Genomic DNA, 20139 nt, shown 5'->3' with positions numbered 1-20139 from the left:
TTGTTCCTGTGAAATACAACTAACTCTTTATTCGCATGAAGTGTTGAGTGCTATTGACAAGGGATTTCAGATAGATTCCGTATTTCTGGATTTCCGGAATCCTTTCTCAGTTATGTTACTGAATTTGTGATTTCCTGTCTGAGAGGTCACAGTTCGTAGTAATTAGCGGAAAGTTATTAAGAAAAACAGAAGTGATTTCTGGCGTTCCCCAAGATAGTGTTATAGGCCCTTTGCTGTTTCTTATCTATCTAAACGAGTTGGGAGACAATCTGTTTGCAGATGACGCTGCCGTTTATCGACTAATAAAGTCATCAGAAGATCAAAACAAAGTGCAAAACGATTTAGAAAAGATATCTGAACGGTGCGAAACGTGGCAGTTGACCCTAAGTAACGAAAAGTGTGAGGTCATCCACATGAGTGCTAAAAGAAACTCGTTAAAATTCGATTACACGATAAATCAGTCTAATATAAAAAGCCGTAAATTCAACTAAATACTTAGATATTACAATTACAAACAACTTATACTGGAAGGAACACATAAAAATGTTGTAGGGAAGGCTAACCAAAGACTGCGTTTCATTGGCAGGACACTTAGAAAATGTAACAGACCTGCTAAGCAGACTGCCTACACTACGCTTGTCTGTCCTCTTTTAGAATACTGCTGCTCGGTGTGGGATCCTTACCAGATAGGACTGACAGAGTACATCGAAAAAGTTCAAAGAAAGGCAGCACGTTTTGTATTTTCGCGAAATATGGGAGTGTCACAGAAATTATACAGGATTTGGACTGGACATCATTAAAAGAAAGAAGTTTTTCGTTTTGACGGAATCTTCTCACGAAATTCCAATCACCAATTTCCTCTACTGAATGTGAAAATATTTTGTTGACAGGACTTACATAGGGAGGAACGATCACCGCAATAAAATAAGGGAAATCAGAGCTCATATGGAAAGATATAGGTGTTCATTCTTTCCGCGCGCTATACGAGACTGGACTAATAGAGAATTGTGAAGGTGGTTCGATGAACCCTCTGCCAGGCACTTAAATGTGATTTGCAGAGTATCCATGTAGATGTAGATGTGTTTTCACGTGGTTTGCCAGAATATTATACCATTTACGTGACTGTTCAAGATGTCAACCACGTGGCAGTATGCACAGTATAATCCTGAAGGTAAAGAATGGAAATTATATCTCTAGAGAACCGAAGCTTTAGCGAGGTAATTATGTGGGATGTGCCCCAAACCACTGAGTAATTAGAAATTTATCTCATCTGCGAAGATTTTTACGTGAAACCTCGAAAATAGAGATAACTAGTAGTTCTGCTCGTATTTTTTTTTTTTTTTTTTTTTTTAACGAATACTGGTGTTAGTGATACAAAAAATTCCCAGATTGAAATCATCCTTGTATTTTACAAAGCCTTCTAAGGTTTTGATATTGATAATCATAAGTGTATATCACGTCTAGAGAACCAGCAAATGTCTCTTCCACCTGTGTTTCACCATCTAAACGCAAACAAAACATCATTGTCAATTTTTTCTCAACCAAATAAAGATGCTGTACAAGCAGTTAACTGCTCAATTTACCTAGGGGAGAATAATTTCCAACGCAAACACTCACCATACTGAATCATGTCAAATTTCCACATAAAAATCAGAGAATATTCGCAACACACACGAACCCAATACACACTGAGCATTATTTCGCCATTCACCCACACAGAGAGCGGCACGATAAGGTGAGCTGCTTGCTTGCACCCCGCCTATCCAGTTCGGGAGGTTTAGCGGCGGCTCGCAGGAAATATCCATTCGTTCCAGTCACTCACTACCTTCACCACGCCCTCGGATGCCAGCCAGAGTCGTTCTAAGAAAGCAGAAACTTATTTATCAGCATAATTACAATTAAATGTTACGATTGTAGCGCCAGTCTGGTGACATTCGACAATGAGCAAAATATCAGAAATACGACTGTGGCTCTAGAGAAATCAGTTCCCCACGTAAATCTATATCCTACTTATGACTGAACGTAATTTTCCATGCAGAATCGTTCATACCCCTTAGAGGTATCGAAGCACTGAAATCGCAATTTTCTAGGTTAAATCTATACCCTTCTTAGAACCTTACATAGTCCCAGCCCCATCAATTTCTTCACATATGTGGGGAGTGGCAGGGATTTCCCAGAGGGGTGGTGGGGGAAGGGGATGTGTGCCAGCCAAGGAAAACCCATATCATCAGGAGGAAGAAGTAATTAATTCATCAATTAATTAATTTACAGAATTAGTTTGATATCAATTTGATATCAAAAGTTTGCCAGAACCCCATTTACTCTTAGCTAGAGGGTGGAATATATCCAGCAAATAACTGAGGATGTAGGTTTCAAGTGTTACTCTGAGGTGAAGAGGTTCGCACAGGAAAAAAATTCGTGGCAGGTCACATTGGACCTGTCAGGAGACTAATGACTCGGAAACGTAAATAAATAAATAATGTAAATGTTCTTGACTAATTGCTTTGAAATTTTGACACAACATTGAATTTTATTATGATTGTGTTTTCAAATACCTAATTTTTAATATATGATGTCTAATACATGTACACATAGCTCTTTCCGCTTTTTGTAAGAACATTTGCCTTCTATTAAATTTATATAAATTTATGTATTACATGTGTTTAAAGATAGCTAAATAAAAACACACACATAACCAATGGAACATTTTGTCAACATTTAAAAAGTAATCACCAAAAATTTAGGAGATTTGGGATTAGGAACATCTCCATTTTCTATGTAAGTAAAAAAGTTAATGTTTGTTTCTTCAGAATCACAAATCGCCGAAAGTTCTTCAGGATTGTTTAGAAAGTTTGACACACCATTGCATTCGAATACTCAGTTGTTTTTATATACTGGTACCTACTGGAACGCCATCTGGTATATATGTAATATACATGTAATAAAAGCAGAAATGGTATAAAAATGTGAATGTTGGTTAGTTCAAAATCGTTAATCTCTGAGAGTCCTTGATTGATTGCTTTGAAATTTAGATACAATGTTAAATTCCAATATGTGCACATGTTTAGGAACCTAATTTATTAATACCTGTATGTTTCTACTACATACAATTATACATACATACATGTAATATATAAAGGGAAATCATTGTTACCAAAAATCTTGATATGTACATTTCTTACTAACTTCAGATTTTTATACATTACTGTAATAAACATTTAGACACATGTAGACTACATACTTTTAAATATATATATAAAATAGAAAGAAACTTCCACATGGGAAAAATATATTAAAAACAAAGATTCCAAGACTTACCAAGCGGGAAAGCGCCGGCAGACAGGCACAATGAACAAAACACACAAACACACACACAGAATTACTAGCTTTCGCAACCGATGGTTGCTTCTTCAGGAAGGAGAGGGAAAGACGAAAGGATGTGGGTTTTAAGGGAGAGGGTAAGGAGTCATTCCAACCCCGGGAGCGGAAAGACTTCCCTTAGGGGAAAAAAAGGACAGGTGTACACTCGCACACACACACACACACACACACACACACACACACACACACACACACATATATATATATATATATATATATATATATATATATATATATATATATATATATATATATATAATAGGGAAACGTTGTTGGAAAGCAGGAAAGTTGTCTTTATGGCTCATTGATGTATGGTTGGAATACTACTACAGAATATGAATTACATTAACAATAAACAAATCTCAAGGTCAGAAAGAGAGTGGGGAAGAGGAGATGGACAGAGGGGTGGGAGGAAATGTACATAGAAGACAGGAAGGAGGAGATGGGGAGAGAAAGGGGGGAGGAAATGATGGACTGAGAGAGGGGGAGACAGTGGGGCAGGAGGAGACGGAGAGGGAACGGGGAGGAGAAGATGGACAGAGAGAAGAGAAGAGGGTGATGGACAGAGGGTGGGGGAAGGAGGAGGAGGAGGAGGAGGAGGAAGAGGAGGAGGAGGAGGAGGAGGTGGACAAAGAAAGAGGGAGGTGGAGATGGACAGAGACAGGGGAGAGAAGCAGGTTAAGACATACATCAAATTAGCATATATCTTAGAAAATTTGTTTCTCTTTTCTTTCTTTTCCATTTAACCAAACTGAGCCACAGCAAAGCATGGCTGGGTACAGCTAATTAATTATAAAATTTCAGTACATTTAAACAATACATAAAATTAATACATTGTAGTTAGTTATTAATATTGCCATTGTAAGTAAAAAGGCTATGTCATCATGTTGTAGCAAATTGGTTAAATTTTACTTGACCTACCACTGCAAATTAAATTACCCAGGCCATATTCATCCAGTGTTTCATAAGCACAGCCCATGGCAACTTTGAACAAACTTCAAGCATAATTTCAAACTTTTTCTCACTTGTGTTTAACATAAAATATTTTCATGCTAACTCATTTGTAAAGTTATCAGACTTTTCAAGTTTTATAAATGGGAATTCTGTTCTTTAAAGAATCAGGAGTTTACTGATATGTAGCTTTGAGTGAACCATTGGTAGCTGCTAATTCACAATTTGCACCCAGCTTCAGTTCTCACAACAGACATCTGTGAAACACACACTCACATTGAGCTGGTATCCAGCAGAAACAGCATTCTAGTGGTCAATCTGTCACCATTGAATGTTGCAGTAGTTTCCCAGGCTTGTGCTGCTGGTAGACTAGTGAGAGGCTGCCATTCAGTTTCGTGTCCAGAAGCCCAATGACCTGTACCTGATCAGTCAAAAACTTGTTCTGGTCTGTCGAGGGTGTGTTTGCACACTGTATGACCCACGTGATGACGTGCAGTCTCGTCATTTGTATATGCTGATGGCTGCAACTTGATGTGTCAGCTCGGCAAGATGTGAGGTGGTGTCCTTCAATCTGTATCTGCCAAGTGTGTAATAAACACGTTCAGAGTAGCGGCTGTGGATACCTGGTTCACAATTTCTGCCATCTTGCTCAGGTTTGCCTCTTGCATTACTGAGAGCAGGGTGTAAGTCATCTCCAGCAAGCTAGATATCCATGTGGATCCTAGGAGTGGGTCTGGTATGTCCGGTCCAGCCAAGTTACAGAGATGTCTCGTGAATTGTGACTGTTTCCTGTCATCAGTTTCCTCCCTGTGCAACAAGTGTCCTAAGCATTACATGTTAGAGAGGGAAAGCTACCAAATGAGCTTGCTTTTCAGTAATTTTCCCTTTCCAGAGGCACAAGTGTTTTTGATAAAGACCTCACTGCCAGAGCTGTACAAATATTAACTGACATGGGTAATAAAATAAGATATAACAACACAAACATATAACTCAAACTAGAAGGAGCAGATAAAAAAAATGTAAGTCACTAACAATCATCAGTATCATTTCAACCATCACTTATTCCTTTACACAGTGGTTTTTAAAAAAATTTTAAAGTGGATGGAGTCATTATGTTCTGTAGTGAGAAATGAACTTACATAATTAACAGCACATCATTTACTGTTTTAATCTATAATGAGTAGCTGTTAAAATTTATGGACAACTTACATGCAACTGAAATTTTGTTTTGATTTTTCTAGGCAGCAAATTTGATGCTGTGAGGGATCTAATCATACCTGGTATTATTGTGATGACTATAGGAGCAATGGTGTATCTTGGTATCAAACTCTTCTGCAACTGGTAAGTTGTGTTATTATCAATACCATTTTGCTTTCTCCAGTTGATGTTTGTAGCTTTGTTCATTGAATGAGCTAAAGATGGGGGGCGCTATATCAAATAAGGTACTAAAAATAAGGTAACCATTTTTTGCAATCATGTGGTTTCCTTTTCCCATTAGTCCCTACCATCATTATTTGCACCATTTATGAGTACAAAATATTTTATTTGGTCATATTTAAATATTGTAATGCAAACAGTGAATTCTCTACAGTACATATTTATCTTGTGAACTAGTTTTTGTCTTACAAGGTCATTATTGTACATTAATTGAGTGTTCGATAATTATTCATTCCCGAGACAGTGATAACCGATGACTTGTGATTGTACTTTTTGTGTTAGTTTTCATATTCTTTGTTGATATTCATAATATCTATACATGTGGCAAGCACTAAATAGTTATGACTTTATGGGATTTTCATAAATGTGACTTATTAACTCATGTGTAGGTGACAAAGCTAGGTAGTGGTTTGAATAGGAGAATACCCAGATACATACCATTCCTGTGCTACAGGAAATACATTTAAAAAGTGTGTTCCACTCTCTACATCAGCTGGCTGAAAAAAAGACAATTGTTAAATGGTAATTACTAACTTATTACATTTCTATCTAAGTACCTAATGTAGTACCAGTGTCCAATACCAGTCACTGTAAACTGGTGAGGATCATTGGAGGAGAGAGAGATTGAGTGTAAAATGTGACATCTAAATACTATATACTTCATGTGTACTGTATGTTGTCATTGGACTTTGTTACAATACTGGTTAGCCTGTCAGAAATGTAGAAATTATCACAGTCACATTAAATTACTGTTGCTGTTGCATCCACCTGATGTAAAGTGGAACACATTGTTTTCATGTTTTCTCCGGTTTAGCAGAAACTGTTCAGCCCTTGATATGAGTTTCTATTCACGTATTTATCTGCCCATTACTGTCAACACATAATAGAAGTTAATAAACTCAACTCACAATTGGTAAACAGAAATTAAAGATTCGCTAACTGAATTGACCATCTATGTTGCAAGTCACAGTCCCGGTCAGAAATCATAAGCAAATAAAAAGGACAATTTTGTTTTTACGACATGTCAGACATTTTAGCATATTTGTTAGCAGTATAATTATACTGCTTGTCTTGTCTAATGAAAATCGTCATAAAACATATTTCTATATTGTGTGTGTATCTATATTTCACCTGTTTATTTTCACTGGACTACAAGTATGATGACAGTTTCTATATCACTGAGAGATGATTCCACAACAACAAAATAAAATAATTAAATGAGCTTGTTACTGGCAGTTGATAACAGTTCTTAACTGGAGTATGTATCACAATGTAATGTGTGGAAACATTCATTGCCCTATACTGAATACATCTACAATTCCAAAATTAATTACTTTGACTATGATTAACCTCATTTACTGTTGTTGTGGTGGTCTTCAATCTGAAGTCCAGTTTGATGCAGCTCTTCACAACAGTCTATGATGCAAAGGCATCTTCATTTCTGCATAACCACTTCGTTTGAATTTGCTTACTGGTCTCCCCCTACATTGGTAATCATTTCATAACCTCTTTTCAAAAAAAAAACTATACATTCCTTTCAACTGATCTTTCAAATCCTTTCATGTCTCTCTTAGAATTACCATGTCATCAGCAAACTTAAATGTTTTTGAATGAAATTCTAGCATGTCTTATGATAAATCTCCCATAAGTTGGGAATGAGCTATTTCTCGGTGCTATCCTTTCTCCTATGAGTGCTAGTCTCACAAATTATGTAGCAGAACTTATGTGAAGTTTGGAAAGTATGATAGAGATAGTGGTGGCAGCAGATCTGTGAGGACAGGTTATGAGGTATGCCTCGTTAGCTCAGTCAGTAGAGTATTTGATCACAACAGGCAAAGATTCTAGTTTTGACCTGTCAGGTCTCGAAGTTTCCCTTGACTTTAAGTCCCTATGCAAATTTCTTCTTAGTTTGCTTATTGCTTATTCAACATATAGGTCGAGTAACATCAGGGATATGTTCCAACCCTGTCCCACTCCCTTCTCAATGACTGTTCCCTCTTCACACTAAAGTTGGTTGCTGGGCTGATTATTCCCATACTGCCTTCCCCCCCCCCCCCCCCCCCTTCCAATCCCTCCTCCACAGCAGAACACTGGAATGTAAGGAGACTGAAAGTTTATTTACTGTCTGCCTTTCATGTGGGCTGCTGGTCAAGGCATTGGTGCAGCTTCTGTATGCCCAATGGGGTGGCTGCTGGTGATGAATGGGGATGGTAACTACAGATGATATCTGCAAGAGTGTCTCCAAGCATGGTGAGGCTTGCAGTGTTGGCATGGTGTCTTATACAGGTGAAGGTAGGAACCACATTGACTTGAATTGCGCAATAGGGTTTTGCCACTTTGCAAGATCTCGATGGTGTGGGCTCCTCATCATAACAAAGGAAAGAGACCAGTGTACAATGGCTGAAGCAGTAATTTAATGAGATCTGTGCAGAACATGATGTGTGGTCTGTTGTCCAAAGCTTTATGGATAAAAACAGGGTGCTGTGGTGCAAAGCAGGTGGGAAACGGATATCGGCTACATGGTCTCAGAGTTGTACCAACTGCGGCAATTATACTGCAAATAGTATTGGTGCACACATAAGATAATCTTCCCAAAATTTTGGTGGTTCCCATTACACCATTTCTGTTAATGATGGTCTGCCATCTGGCTTGCATGCCAGGAAGGATCTCTGTCCATTTCTCACTGTGAGAAATGAAAGCTGTCTTTACGGTCTGATCCGATTTTTGCTGGCACATTGCTGGTGGGATGGTAGCTTGTCACATGTAGACACTGAATACTGCACAAATTTTACATCCTTCAAACAAAACAGAATCAAGTTGCTGGCCCTGATCTATAGTGATGTGGAGGTGGCTACCGAATTGTGTTACCCAGGTGATGACATAGATCTTTGCTATTGCCTCAGCAGATGTGTCCATGATGCGTGTAGCTTCTGCCCACTGAGTAAGGCTTAAACAACACTTAAAATAATGTACACACAATTGAAGTGTACCTTTTTTTGTTTCAGTATTTGTTTCTAGAACCACAAAATATAGATCCATAAAGGAACATAGATCACTCAACAGTAAGAATAACTTCAAAGATACTTCTTGCTCTGCATATAACACACACACTACAGCTGGCTGCTGGATCAGTTATTTCCACAAGTTTTTCCTCTTTCTGTAAATAATTTCTGTCAGTATTCACAACTATTAGTTATTAAACTAATAGTTCTGCAACATTCACACCTTTATAATAAATTTCTTTTAGTTTCATCTGTGATCACAAAATTGTAAGTTCCTTAGACTACAAGTTTCGGTCAGTGATGACCATAACAATGGTCCAGAAACGAGTATGGTGTAGTCATACTAACACAAAGAGTGTTTTCTGCAAATGAGAGGTGCAGTTTTTGGGATATGTAGTCTAGAGCCAGTTTGTCTCTGTTTTCTGGACATGTGGCAGCAGTGTACGATGTGCCTTTGTCTACAACCTACAGAGGATTGTGCAGATTTGTAGGAATGTTAAATTACTTCAGATGATATCTTCCAGGGCTGTCAAGTCAGCAGGAACCATTTACTGCACTTCTCTCAGGCAAGCATACAACTGGTTGTCAGAAGATACCTTGGATTCCAGCAAGTAAAGCGGCATTTCATAAAGTCAAGCAATGTTTGGCACAAGTGGCACTGCTGGATCAGCTGCACATGAGTCTCCTATTAGCCTTCATAGTGAACATGAGCCAAAATGCAACTGGCGCAGCACTGCAATGTAGAGAAGATGGTCAATGACAACACATCACCTTATAGTCACAGGAACTTACATCACAGCTGAAGGAATGGAGTGCTATCACTCATGAATTGCTGGTGATATACAGGGCCATTACATTCTCGATTGTCTGCATAAGGAAGACATTTTGCAGTGTCTGCTGACCAAAAACCACTAACGTATTTCTTCTGATGTGCAACAGAGAATGGGTCACTGTGGCAGTGTGGATAAGTGGGATATATACCCCAGTTTATGACCAATGCAAGTCAGATTTCAAGTAGAAACAACATTGTTGCAAATTGCCTGTTGCAAAATAGTGCCAGCCTACATGTGGTGCCACGGACTGAGATAGTGTCCGAGCACCGAGAGGACACAGTGCTGCATGACTTGCTCAAAAGTGAACACACAGCCCTGCAGCTGTGACATATTTCTGCCCCAAATTGTGCCATGAGTATCTGCTGTAACACATTCTGTGGTAAACAACATCTGTATATTACCGCAGAATTTCGGGGTATAGTTTTCTGAGCATTGCATAATCTGCCTCATCTAGGAATCTGGGCAACAGCAAAGGAAATAGCAAGTCAAGTAGTGTGACCACAAATCAAGTGGGACTGCTGAGCTTGAGTGCACTCGTGCCTCAGTTAACAGCACAGCAAATTCAGCCAATAAGCCTTCACACCAGCTGTGCATTTTCCAATGTGGAAAGCAAGGTTTTCACACATACATATGAACTTTGTAGCATCACTACCTTATTCTGGTGGTTGCCACTATCTATTTAATGTAGTGGGTCATTTTACAAGCTGGCCCAAAACTACTTCCATAACAGGCATCTCTGCTGAGGCAGACACAAAGGCATTGTTGTTTGTTTATACGGTTTTCGAGGTTTGACATTCCTCAAACCATTGTGACTGATCGCAGATTTCAGTTCAAGAAGCAGCTGTTTAATAAGCTTCTTCAGTCATGGAGCTGTAACCATCTTCACACCACTAGCTACCATCCTGTTAGTAATGGAATGGTGGAGAGTCTGCAGTGCATGCTAAAGGCCGCACTGATGTGTTACCCATAAACATGGATGGAAGTCTTTCCATTTGTGTTGTTAGGCTTGTGCACATCAGTAAAGGAGGGTCTGCAATGTTCAGCAGCCCAACTCGTCTACAGCAAGCAGTTGTGTGCACTAGATGAACTCACTGTACCATCACCAGTTCAGCTGAATGCTTCAGAAACACTGACCGAGTTTGCACCACAGTTCAGCTCCCAAATGAGAGGTTTTCACGCAGCCCCACCTTTCAGGCACAAAAGAGAAAGGTTTACATCCATAAAGATCTTATTGCAGCATCACATGTCTAACTCAGAGCTCATACTGTGCGCCCACTGTTATGTCCACTGTATACTGGTCCCTGCAGGTGCTTTTGAAAGAGGATGAACCTTTCAAGATTGACCAGAAGGGCAGGTACCTAACAGTCTCCATAGAGTGACTGAAGCCGGCCTACCTCTGCCAGGACTGACCTCCACAGCACTGTCCTGTCAGTTTTCCATCAAAATGAATGCCAAATGTCATTGCAGCATTCCTGGGGTGCCAGAGGCCCACACTGTTCTGCCAGCTGCTGCTGAGATCAAACATAATAATGTATCTCACGCAGAATGATCTCTATGCCAACCAGGATGGATTCCAAAAACATTGATCCTATGAAACCCTTCTCACACTTTTCTCACATGAAATCCTGAATGCAACACATCAAGGCAGTCAGATAGATGCAGTTTTTCTTGATTACCCAATAGAATTTGACTCAGTACCACATCTATGCTTACTATCAAAAATATGAGAGCATGGGGTATCAAGCGAATTTGCAACTGGACTGAGGTTTCTTTTGTAGCAAGGATCCAGCGTGTTATCCTGGATGGAGAGCCATCGACAGGTGTACAGGTAACTTCGTGTGTGCCCCACAGAAGTGTGTTGGGAACCCTGCTGAAACTGTGCACTTTAAAAATGTAAAAATATAATATCCCATGACTACATTATTGATAAGCCACAGCTGGAATTGGTCAACTCATAAAAATACCTGGGTGTCACACTTTTCGGGGATAAGAAATGAAACAATCACATAGCTCATTCACAGATAAAACAGGTGGTAGACTTTGGTTTATTGGAAGAATACTAGGGAGGGGCAATCAGTTTACAAAGAAGACTGCATACAGATCACTCAAGCAATCCATCTACATTTATACATCTGTGCCCTGCAAACCACTGTGAGTTGCATAGCAGAGGGCATATCCTACTGTACTAGTTACTAGGATTTCTTCCTGTTCAATTCATCTATGGAACATAGGAAGAATGATTGTTTGAATACCTCTGTGCATGCAGTAATTATTCTAATCTTATCCCCATGATCTCTGTGTGGGCGATACATAGGGGGTTGTAGTATATCCCTAGAGTAATAATTTAAAGCCAGTTCTTGAAACTTTGTTAATAGACTTTCTTGGGATAGTTTACACCTGTCTTTAAGAGTCTGTCAGTTCAGTTCCTTCAGTATCTCTGTGACTGTCTCTGATGGATTAAACAAACCTGTGACCATTAGTGCTGCCCTTCTCTGTATATATTCAATCTCCCCTATTAGTCCTATCTAGTATGGATCGCACACACTTGAGCAATATTCTAGAACCAGTTGCACAAGTAATTTGTAAGTAATCTTTTTTGTAGACTGATTGCACTTCCCCAGTATTCTACCAATACACTGAAGTCTATCACTTGCTTTACTTACTTCATGTCCTAACAGAAGTGTTACACCCAAGTATTTGTATGTGTTGGCTGATTCCAATAGTGACTCATTGATATTGTAGTCATAGGATACAATTTTTTTTTGTGAAGTGCAAAATATTACATTTCTGAACATTTAAAGCAAGTTGCCAGTCTGCACTGCTTTGAAATCTTATCAAGATCTGATTGAATATTTATGCACCTTCTCTGAGATAGCAATTCGTTATAGATAGCTGCATCATCTGCAAGAAGCCTTATTTTACTATTAATATTGTCTGAAAGGTCATTAATATACAACATGAACAGCAAGGGTCCCAGCACTCTTCCCTGGGTCACACTCAAAGTTACTTCTGTGTCTGACGATGCCTCTCCAACCACGACCATATACTGTGTTCTCCCTACCAAAAAATTCTCAATCCAGTCACAAATTTCACTTGATACCCCATATGATCATACTTTTGATAACAAGCATAGGTGTAGTACTGAGTCAAATGCTGTTTGTAAGTTAAGAAACACTGCATCTATCTGATTGCCTTGATCGAAAGCTTTCAGTATGTCATGTGAAAAAAGAGTGATTTGGATTTCACATGATCGATGTTTTCAAAATCCATGCAGGTCAGAACTGACATGATTATTCTTTTCAGAGTACCTCATACTGTTTGAGCTCAGACTACGTTCTAAGATTTTACAACAAATTGATGTCAAGGTTATTGAACAGCGGTTTTGTGGATCAGGTCTACTACCCTCCTTGTAGGCGGGTGTGACTTGTGCCTTTTTCCAAGAACTGGGAATGGTTTTTTGTTCGACAGACCTACAATACACTATAGTTAGAAGAGGGGCTAGCTCAGTCACAAATTCACTATAGAATCTGACGGAGATTCCATCAGGGCCTGGAGCTTTGTTCAATTTTAATGATTTCAACTGTTTCACAACACCACTGACACTAATACTTATTTCATTCATCTTGGATTAAATTGGGGATGTTATACTGGGTTTTCCTTTGTAAAGGAACATTCGAAAACTCAGTTAAGTGTTTCAGCTTTAGATTTGCTGTCCTCAATTTCAGTTCCTGTCTCATTCACTATGGACTGGAAACTAACTTTGGTGCCACTAGCAGCCTTTACATATGACCAAAATGTCTTTGGGTTTTGTGAAATGTCATTTAATGTTGTTCTTCTATGGTAGTTATTGAAGGCATCAAACATTGCTCTCTTGAAAGCCAAATGTGTTTAAACCAGCATCTCTCTATCTATAGCCCTACACTGTTTTACGCCTATTATGCTGTAATCTCTCTTTCTGTAGAAGTTTCTTTGCATATATATCTTTCTACTTGTTTTAGTTGTCCTTTGTACTTTGGTAATCATTGTTACCATAATCACATCATGGTCACTGATACCAGTTTCAATCTGGACATCCCTAAAGACATCAGGTCTCTTTGTTGCCATTACATTCAGTATATTTCCATCATGAGTGGGGTTCCTAATACCCTAGAATATTACTCAGTTGTGTGGGACCCATACTAAATAAGATTGATTGTATGCAGAGAAGGGCACCACAAATGGTCACAGATTTGTTTGACCCTTGGGAGAGCATTGCAGAGATGCTGAATAAACTAAGCTGGCAAACACCTGAAGACAGACACAAACTATCCCAAGAAAGCCTGCTTAAAAAGTTTCAAGAACCAGCTTTAAACAATGGCTCCAAGAATATACTATAACCCCCTATGTAGCACTCTCAGAGGATCTCTGAGGACAAGATTAGATTAATTACAAATCACATGGAGGGATTTGAACAGTCATTCTTCCCAAACTCCATACTTGAGTGGAACAGGAAGAACCCCTAATAAATGGCATAATGGGAAGTATCCTTTGTGATAGACTTCATAATTGTTTGCAAAGTAGGGATGTAGTACAGATGCCTGGCATGACTGAGTGATTAATGTATCTGAGTCAAAAGCAAACAATGAAGTCCTTGAACAGTCCTAAGTTATAGGAAGTTCATTTACACAATTTAGGTACTAAAATGGATGTAACACCAAGCCTTCTGGGACTCCATATTTTATGTTCCTAGGTACTGAATTTAGTTTCACTCTTGGGATGCAGTTTGGAAAAGGTGGTCCTCTACTTTGTGTTTTGATAGTAAGATCTCAGCCATGAAAGAAGAGTGATGGCAACTAAGTCCGTGACATTTTAGTTTCCTTAAGTTAAATTGTATGATCTGAACAATCAAAGACTTCAGAAAGTTCAGATAAGACAGATTGGTCTTTGTTGTCTAAATCTGTCAGGGTTTCATTTTTTAAGTCAAATATGGCTTTTGCTGCAGAAAAATTAAAATCTGTATGAAGAAGATATAATGTTAAAGGAGACACAATGGCTGAGCAATACCTCACTTCAAAATTCTAAGTGCTGCTGAACCATGTAGATAAGTACAAAAAGCTGTCCTAGATATCAGAAATGCTAGTTCCTTCCTCATGATTGGTAGAGGTGTAGGCTGGGGAAGCCCAGAAAAAGAGGGACATGTCACTTAGACCCAAGGTGAGTGTCATCCTTTAGTTGGATGGATGAAAGATTGTGAAGATAAAGGGAAAAGTGCCACAGAGAGGGAGCAGTGGTCCGGCTTGGGTCCAGACAAGATAAATATGTTTTCTTTGTTTAATGTATTACTTAATATAAAAAAATTATTCTAATTATTATCTTACTGTATAGTGTATAACTGATTTATTCTATTATAATTTACTTGTAACGTGAGTGGATTATGAAAGGACAGAGGCAAAAGTAAAAATGGATTAAGAGGAGAAGAAATGAATAGTGAAATTAAGAACTAGAAATAAAGTGAAGTAGGGGATCTGAGAAAATCCAAAAAGAGAGAGCAAAAGAAACAAGGTTAAAAAAGAAAGGGGGAAGGTTGAGTGTTAATGTGGGATGAATCCAGGATGTGGCAGGATGTGAGGATAAATTAGTGGGCTGATTTTTTAATACTGTTTCCACAATAGCCATGTTGTTGTCGCATCTACATCTATACTCCAAAAGAGACCTTGCAGTCTGTGGCAGAGGGTACTTTGTTTACCAGTGTCACTTGCCCCCTTTCATGTTCTAATCACGAATAATTTATAGGAAGAACGAATGCCGGTAAGCCTCCATGTGGGCTTGAATCTTTCTAATTTTTCCTCATGGTCTCTCTTTATTATATATTTTATTTATTTATTTATTGTTCCAGTGATCCATGTTGTGACAATATCAGAGGATATGGAACTTATCAGAAATCTATAGTAGCACATAAAAACAAAACAAAATGATTTCATATTACAGTAAAGAGTATCTTAGGTTCTACTACAGAAATTCAATTTTGAGACATAAATAAATATTACAAAATAATAAGTGTTACAGAAAATAAATATTGCAAAATATGTGTTTACAACAAAGAATAGTCAGGATTACAAATGTAGATTTGGACATATATTTGCAGTTAACAACACAAGAAATGCTAAACACTGTAGTTCAGGAACTCTTCTATCATATAAAATGATCCTTGTAATAGGAACTGCCTTAAAGTGTTTTTTTTTTTTTTTTTTTTTTTTTTTTTTTTTTTTTTTTTTTTTTTTTTACACGCCCTCATCTTCTACTAAACACTAAATTATTGAAGGGATGGCATTAAAAATCTTAAAGCCAGTGAAATGGACTCCTTTCAGTAGCTTACTTGGATTTGCGTGTTCATATCAGATATCATGTTTTCTTCTCATCTCATGACTATGATACTCACTATTCAGTTTAAAAATGGATTTCTTTCTTTATGAAGCACATCAAAGGGGATATATATTGCACAGTAGATGTAAGGATTCCAAGTTTCTTACAAATATTCCTGCATGTGGCTCTTGGATGGACTTCACACATGATCTTTATGGCTCTTTTTTGTGCACACAATACTTTTTTAGCCAGTGACTGATTTCCCCAAAATACAGACATCAAAAAAAGGTTTTGCTTCACCCTGGTTCCCAAAACTCCTGAAGACAGACGTTGACTGTGGATATTGTATTGCGGGCACAGTCCCTTTGACTGTTCAGAGATGTCACTAAACCCGCCCAAAAATGTAAACAACCATGCATAAGCAGTGCATATTAGACAGAGGGGGTCAAACAGTCAATCAGTTCCAGTCATTCCACCAGGAAGAAGGTACACAGCTCATGTTGTCTGTAGTTGAACGATGCCTAGATGGTCAATACTGTGGTTCGATCATGTCTTCATTATTACTTTGTGCCAGGAAGGACTCTCAACAAGGGTAGTGTCCAGGCATCTCAGAGTGAAACAAAGCGATGTTGTTTGGACATGGAGAAGATACAGAGAGACAGGAACTGTCAATGACATCCTTTGCTCAGGCCACCCAAGGGCTACTACTGCAGTGGAACTCAAACAGTGTGTAATAGGCTGCATGATGCGTAACTTCACTCTTGACATCCATGGCAAGGTCCATCTTTGCAGCCATGACATCATGCAGTGCAGTACAGATGGGTCCAACAACATGCCAAATGAACCACTCAGGATTGGCATCACGTTCTCTTCACCAGTGAGTGTCGCATATGACTTCAACCAGCCAGTCATCAGAGACATGTTTGGAGGCAACCTGGTCAGACTGAATGCCTTAGACATACTGTCCAGCGCGTGTATCAAGGTGGAGGTTCCCTGCTGTTTTGGGGTGGCATTATATGGAGCAGACAAACGCCACTGGTGATCATGGAAGGCACTGTAATGGCTGTATGATATGTGAATGCCATCCTCCAACCACTAGTGCAACCATATCGGCAGCATATTCGTGAGTCATTCGTCTTCATGGACAACAATTCACGGTCCTATCATGCTCATCTTATGAATTACTTCCTTCAGGACATCGCTCGACTAGAGTGGCCAACAAGCTCTCCAGACATGAACCCCTATCAAACATGCCTGAGATAGTTTGAAAAGAACTGTTTATTGACGACATGACCCACCAACCACTCTGAGGGACCTACACCAAATTACTGTCGAGGAGTGGGACAGTCTGTACCAACAGTACCTTGATAAACTTGTGGATAGTATGCCACAAAGAATACTGGCATGCATCAATGCAAGAGGACGTGCTACTGGGTATTAGTGGTACTGCTGTGTTCCGCAATCTGGACCACCATCTCTGACGGTCTCGCTGTATGGTGGTATAACATGGCATGTGTGATTTTCTTGAGCAATAAAAAGGACAGAAATGATGTTTATGTTGATCTCTATTTCAATCTTCTGTACAGGTTCTGGAGCTCCCAGAACTGAGGTGATGCAAAACTTTTTTTTTTTTATGTGTGTATAATTCCATCTGTCATAATAGTGTGAAAATAACCATAATAGGCTGACTTCATGATTTCCATACTTCCATAAGAAGAAACAACGTGTAATGCGTAAGTTGCTGAACTCAATCTTTTGCATAGATCCAGGATGTGGTTTGTCCAGTTCAGTTAGCTGTCAATTTGCAAGCCTACATATGCACCCTGGTTATCATCTGCTCACTTACTTTTACTACTATTTCTTCATCTTTGAATGTTATGTGGAACTGAACATAGTTTGTTTTCGTGTAATTTAAAGAAAGACCATTAATGTTAAACCAGTTTACTGTTGTGATATGTATTAGGAAGAAGCAATGTAGTTGTTGACTCTTCTAGGAATGTGCACTCTCAGAACTTTAACAATAAATCACACTTTGATGCAGAATGGCTGTCTTACAGTGCCTGCCACTGGAGTTGCTTGGTCACACCTGTGATGTTTTTGTGCTTACTAAATGAACTTGTCACCTTGTCAGTACAGAGGCTGTGTGAAGTCTTAGACGCAACACATGGTAAAAATTGACAAAAATTTAACTTTTTTTCATTTTTGACATGTTCTGTTTCTGATTGATACATTAGAGCTGACAACTGAGGTACAAAACAGCATACCTACTATATATTATAGCCATCTTCTTCAGAGCTTACTATAATCATTCTGCGGTATAAAGCTGAAACTAGTAACAGTGAGCCACCACAGGTTAAGGCTGTGAAGAGCAAACCAGAAGGCATGTTGATAAAATTGTACAGGAGAAAGGGGCTGTCCTTGTGGGAACTGGTGACAGATATTGGTAAGGTACATGACAGAGATGTCTAAGAAATTGCTGACTGATTCCATGCACTGGGGTGTTTGAAAAGTCCACATATGAAGCTCAGTAAGAGTGCTTATGAGGAAGAGGCAGAAAAGATTGGGAATGCTGTACTCTATTTTGGCACTGTTCCGAAAAACGTTCATATTCATCTTCATAATAGGATGGTGCTGAGCATACATGAATACTATGTCCACCAAACAAAGCTGACTTAAGCAACAATTAGTTAAAACATAGTATTTCCAGTGTCATTCAGCAACATAAAGCAAGTAAGGCTAAACCAATACTTTATTGAAATCCCAGATAACTATTTCTAAAAAAGTCTGAGATTTCTGTAATGAATTCCATGAGAGAGCATGTACACCCTATCCTCCTCCAACTTCCAGGAACCTATTGATACGGTAGAGTAAGGGGTATGTAGTGAAAGTTAGGAGCCCAAATCATGCTGCAAATGTTTCAGGGAGAAATGGGGGAAGGGGTGTCCGTATCCCTCCCCTATGGACACCTAAGCCTTTGAATCCAAAATTTCACAATTACCTCCTTCTTATACTTTTCTTGTCAGTATTTTTCTAAGTCATTGAGAAGGAAATCATTAAAGCAATATGTTATTGCTACCTTTCTCCTTCTCCTCTGTAGCCCTTATCTGATGGGCCTTTGTATCCTTCTGCTTCTGTATTTGGAGTTTGCAGAGACATCTCCTTGTCTGGCAGTTTTTTCATTTATTTTAAAATGCTTTTATATTCCCAGGTGAATGCAGGTATTTTTTTTAAAAAAAGAAAAAAACAGTCTCTGTTAAATCTAGCTGTTGCTTTGAACTGAACTTGAACAAAGGGTTGAGTGTGGTACAAAATTCTTCATATGCTTCTTACAAATTATTGTAGGACTATTATCAATAAATGTTGAATATGAAACATTGGAAAATCCGGGATGGAATGTAACAATATTATGAGAAGGAAAGATGCTCCTCACCATATTGTGGAGGTGCTGAGTTGCAGATAGGCACAACAAAAAGATTTTCACGCTTAAACCTTTCAGCCTATTGGCCTTTGTCAACAATAGACACACACACGCACACATACACTCATGCAAATGCAACTCACACACATGACTGTAGTCTCAGGCAACCGAAACCACACTGCAAGCAGCAGCACCAATGCACAATGGTGTTGCAACTGGGTGTGGAAAGGAGGAGGCTGGGGTGGGGAGGGGGAGGGATAGTATGGTGGGGATGGCAGGCAGTGAAGTGCTGCAGGTTGGGCAGCAGTGGGCAAGGGAGAGGTGAGGCAGGGGGGGGGGGGAGGAGAAGTGGAAAAGGAGAGACATACAGAGAAATAAATAAAAAAATTAAATAAAAAGAAGGGCTGGGTGTGATGGTGGAATGTTGGCTATACAGAGCTGGAATTGGAGCAGGGAAGGGGCTGGAGGAGGAGGAGGAGATTAGTGTTTAACGTCCCATCAACAACGAGGTCATTAGAGACAGAGCACAAGCTCGGATTAGGGAAGGATGGGGAAGGAAATCGGCCGTGCCCTTTCGAAGGAACCATCCCAGCATTTGCCTGAAGTGATCTAAGCAAAACACGGAAAACCTAAATCAGGATGACCGGGCGCGGGATTGAACCGTCATCCTTCCTAATGCGAGTCCAGTGTGCTAACCACTGCGCCACCTCGCTCGGTGGTGGAAGGGGTTGGATGGGTGAGGACAGTGACTAACGAAGGTTGAGGACATGAGGGT

At 39.2% G+C, this 20139-nt stretch overlaps 1 protein-coding gene across 1 annotated transcript in view; it reads left to right on the top strand.

Moving 5' to 3' along the window:
- Positions 1-20139, top strand: part of LOC126268159 (uncharacterized) — a 449091-nt gene that overhangs the window by 398864 nt on the left and 30088 nt on the right. Inside the window, exon 4 of the mRNA XM_049973708.1 lies at positions 5574-5673. Within this exon, the coding sequence (XP_049829665.1) occupies positions 5574-5673 (100 nt within the window). The remainder of the gene's footprint in view (positions 1-5573; positions 5674-20139) is intronic.

Source organism: Schistocerca gregaria, chromosome 4 (genome assembly GCF_023897955.1).
Source record: "Schistocerca gregaria isolate iqSchGreg1 chromosome 4, iqSchGreg1.2, whole genome shotgun sequence".
In the NCBI taxonomy this organism is placed as follows: domain Eukaryota; kingdom Metazoa; phylum Arthropoda; class Insecta; order Orthoptera; family Acrididae; genus Schistocerca; species Schistocerca gregaria.
The sequence above is the reverse complement of the archived record's forward strand: the minus strand, read 5'-3'. Positions and strand labels throughout refer to the sequence as shown.